Source organism: Dromiciops gliroides, chromosome 3, assembly GCF_019393635.1.
Source record: "Dromiciops gliroides isolate mDroGli1 chromosome 3, mDroGli1.pri, whole genome shotgun sequence".
Classification (NCBI taxonomy): Eukaryota; Metazoa; Chordata; class Mammalia; order Microbiotheria; family Microbiotheriidae; genus Dromiciops; species Dromiciops gliroides.
In genome coordinates this window covers 249,937,813-249,941,173 of record NC_057863.1, presented here as the reverse complement: position 1 = coordinate 249,941,173, position 3,361 = coordinate 249,937,813, and the positions used below count along the sequence as shown (strand labels likewise).

The 3,361-nt window shown below is 40.6% G+C and overlaps 1 protein-coding gene across 1 annotated transcript; it reads left to right on the top strand.

Moving 5' to 3' along the window:
- Positions 1-1,392: 1,392 nt before the first annotated feature.
- Positions 1,393-2,313, top strand: LOC122746578 (ovarian cancer G-protein coupled receptor 1-like). The gene has a single exon (XM_043992310.1). It carries the CDS (start codon positions 1,393-1,395, stop codon positions 2,311-2,313), a length of 921 nt encoding a protein of 306 aa, XP_043848245.1.
- Positions 2,314-3,361: the final 1,048 nt, after the last annotated feature.

Sequence of the window (3,361 nt, the reverse complement as noted above, 5' to 3'; positions counted from 1 at the left end):
AAGGGTATAGGCAGAGGGCTTTGCCTTGGCAAGAAGGGTCTTCTCTTTATGTGAGATAGGAGAGAAGAAGGAGGTATCAGGGGAAAGGGAGGCCTGTGTCATCCTTGACAAATTACATCTTAAGCCTCCAGTGTCAACCTCTGCAAAATCAGAGGGCTGGACTAGATCAGGCCTTCTTAAACTTTTTCCACTCACGACCCCTTTTCACCTGAGAAATTTTTACATGACCCTGGGCATATAGGCATATAAAATAGGTATACATAACCTTTGACTGTTGCCAAATTTTTCATGATCCCCGCATTCAGTTACAGGACCCCATATGGGGTGGTGAACCACAGTTTAGGAAGGTAGGGACTAGATTACTTTATTTTTTCTTTTCTTTTTTATTTTTTGTGTGAGGCAATTGGGGTTAAGTGACTTGTCCAGGGTCACACAGCTAGTAAGTGTCAAGTGTCTGAGGTCAGATTTGAACTCAGGCCCTGAATACAGGGCCAGTGCTCTATCCATTGTGCTACCTATTCGGGTTTTCTTGGCAAAGATACCAGAGTGGTTTGCCATTTCCTTCTCCAGTTCATTGTATATATGAGGAAACTGAGGCAAACAGGGTTAAGTGACTTGTCCAGGGTCACATAACTACTAAGTGTCTGAGGCTAGAGTTGAACTCAGGAAGATGAATTTTCCTGACTCCATGCCCAACACTCTGTCCTCTGGGATACCTACCTGATCAATCGATCTATCTATCTATCTATCTATCTATCTATCTATCTATCTATCTATCTATCTATCTATCTATCTATCTATCATCTCTTTACCTATCAACCTACCTATCTATATCTGTCTATATATGTATATATATACACAATGCATTATAACATGTACATATATACACACACCTAAGCATACGTGTATATGTGCATATGTATAAATAAAGTATTCTGCATGCGTGTAGCAACTATTTAATAAATAGCTGTTGAATGATAACCAAAGCAGTAAGAATGTAAAAGGAAGAACACAGATCCTGAAGTCAGGCATCTGAGCTTGTGGTCAGAATATCCTGTGTAACCCTGTTGTGCAATTTCCTGAACCTCAGTTTCCTTATCTGTAAAATGGGGATAATGATGCACAGCCTATCTATTTCACAGGGTTGTTATGAGGAAAACACTTGGAAAACCTTAAACCACTCTAGAAATGTGAGCTATTACTATTGTTTCCTTCTTTCCTTTGTAGGAACTTTAATAGACCTGGACTCTTCTTAAAGGAAGGTTTCCCAAAGAGAAAGAACATTAAGTGTTTTTCAAGGAGGGTGACTTATATACTTGCTTTAAAACCAGGGGGAAGAGAGAGAAAGAGAAGTTAATTTCTTCTGAGACACATGCAAAGATTTTCTTTAAAATGAATGACACAAATGGGACAAAGTGTTCTATGGATTTTGAGATTTCCAAGACTATGCGCATCTCAGTGTTCTCCTTGGTGGTGTCACTTGGTTTGCCCCTGAATTGCATGGCTGCCTGGGTTCTGTTTTTCCAGGTCAGGATGAAGAATGTTCTCAGCATCTACATGATAAACATGGTGGCTGCCAACCTCCTTCAGATTTTCATGATTCCATTCTGGATCCACTATACCTACCTGGGACACAGATGGGTGTTAGGGAAGGAAGCCTGCATAGCAGTTGGCTTTTTGTTCAGCACAAATTTGTATGCCAAAATTGCCTTCCTGTGCCTCATTGCCAAGGAGCGCTACTTTCACATTGCTTTCCCATTACGTTGTCATGGCCTGGGCACTGTGGGCGTGGCTGTGAAAACCAGCCTCATTGCCTGGGCAGTTACAGTTTTCTTTTGCTCCATGGGCTCCCACTTTCTGTCTGAAGGAGAAGAAGAGACCCAACTCTGCCATGAAGGATACCCAAGTTCACCGAAGTATGCCCTGTTCAAAATGGCCACCATGTTCTTCTCTTTCTTTGGACCAATCGGATTAATAGGCTTTTTCTATGTCAGCATCCTGTGCAAAGTCAGGCAAGTGAGAAATCTGGAGACAAAGAAGCAAGTCTATGGCTGTATTCTTCTCACTATGGTGACATTCTTTGTGGTCTTTCTACCTTATCAAGCAACAACCTTCTATAAGAATTTGTTAGAAAGCGGAAAGGATGATTTAGATCTCTGTGGAAAAGAGGTAGCGCTGTTCCTTTTTAGTGAAATTTCTTTATGTCTAATGACTCTTGGGGACATTCTGGATCCTGTGCTTTATATCTTATTCATAAAAAGCAAACGAGATAAATTGGTAGCCTCATGCAAATGTTTGTATTCTTCCCAATAGGAATTGGTCGCTTCATAGGAGATGTTTATAAACTCAACTTAGAAGTCGGAAGGAACTTTAGAATTTAGTCCAACCTCTTTATTTGTCAGATAAAGAAATGAGTCCCAGGGAGTGGCATACTGGATAGAGAAATGAACTTGGTTTTCAGAAGACCCGAGTTCAAAACTAGCCTCAGATACATACTAGCTGTGTGATCCTGGGCAAATCCTTTAACCTCTCAGCCTCCATCTCCTTAACTATAAAATGAGAATAATAGCACCAATCTCAAGGGGTTGTTGTGTGGATTAAATGAGATAATAAATATAAATGGCTTTCACAACTATTGTTGTTCAGTCATATATAACACTTAGTGTGACTCCCTATAAGGTTTTCTGGAGCGGTTTGCCATTTTCTTCTCCAAGTCATTTTATAGTTGAGGAAACTGAGGTTAACAGGGTTGAGTGACTTGCCCAGGGTCACACAACTAATGAGTGTCTAAAGCCAGATTTGAAGACAGGTCTTTCTCACTCTAGGCCCAATGTCCTATCCTCTCTTCCAGTTAGCTGCTTATACTACACTGAGCCTCTCGATGCTTGGAAACCTTAAAATACTATATAAATGTTAGCTATTATTATGCTCATAAACAAGGTAAAACAGCAGACATTAAATACCTACATGTGCCAGCACTTAGTACTGTTTCTGGCACATAGTAGGTGCATATTAAATGTTTGTTGATTGATTGACATGTCAAGCCTAGAGGGTATAATCAATGGGTATGACTATGACTATATGCTTCATTATATTAAAAAAGTTATTTTTCTAAGCATGGTTGGGGTGGGGGGCTCATGCCTTGCAGGCACATTCACACATAGCATGGGGACATTAGGAATTTAACTAAGTTGTGGAAACAGGTGACAGGCCGATGTCCTCTGCTGTACCCATTACTTTGTTCTCTGTTTCCACAGTCCAGGTTTTCTAGATATTTGGTAACTCTTTTGGTGAGGGGGGGGGTCATAAATTTCATGATCCCCAAACCACAAATCTGCAGGAATGGGGGGAATAGAGTAGA

Bases quoted from the DNA above. Each gene is read 5' to 3' on its own strand.
- LOC122746578 (XM_043992310.1), top strand. From the start codon at position 1,393: ATGAATGACACAAATGGGACAAAGTGTTCTATGGATTTTGAGATTTCC.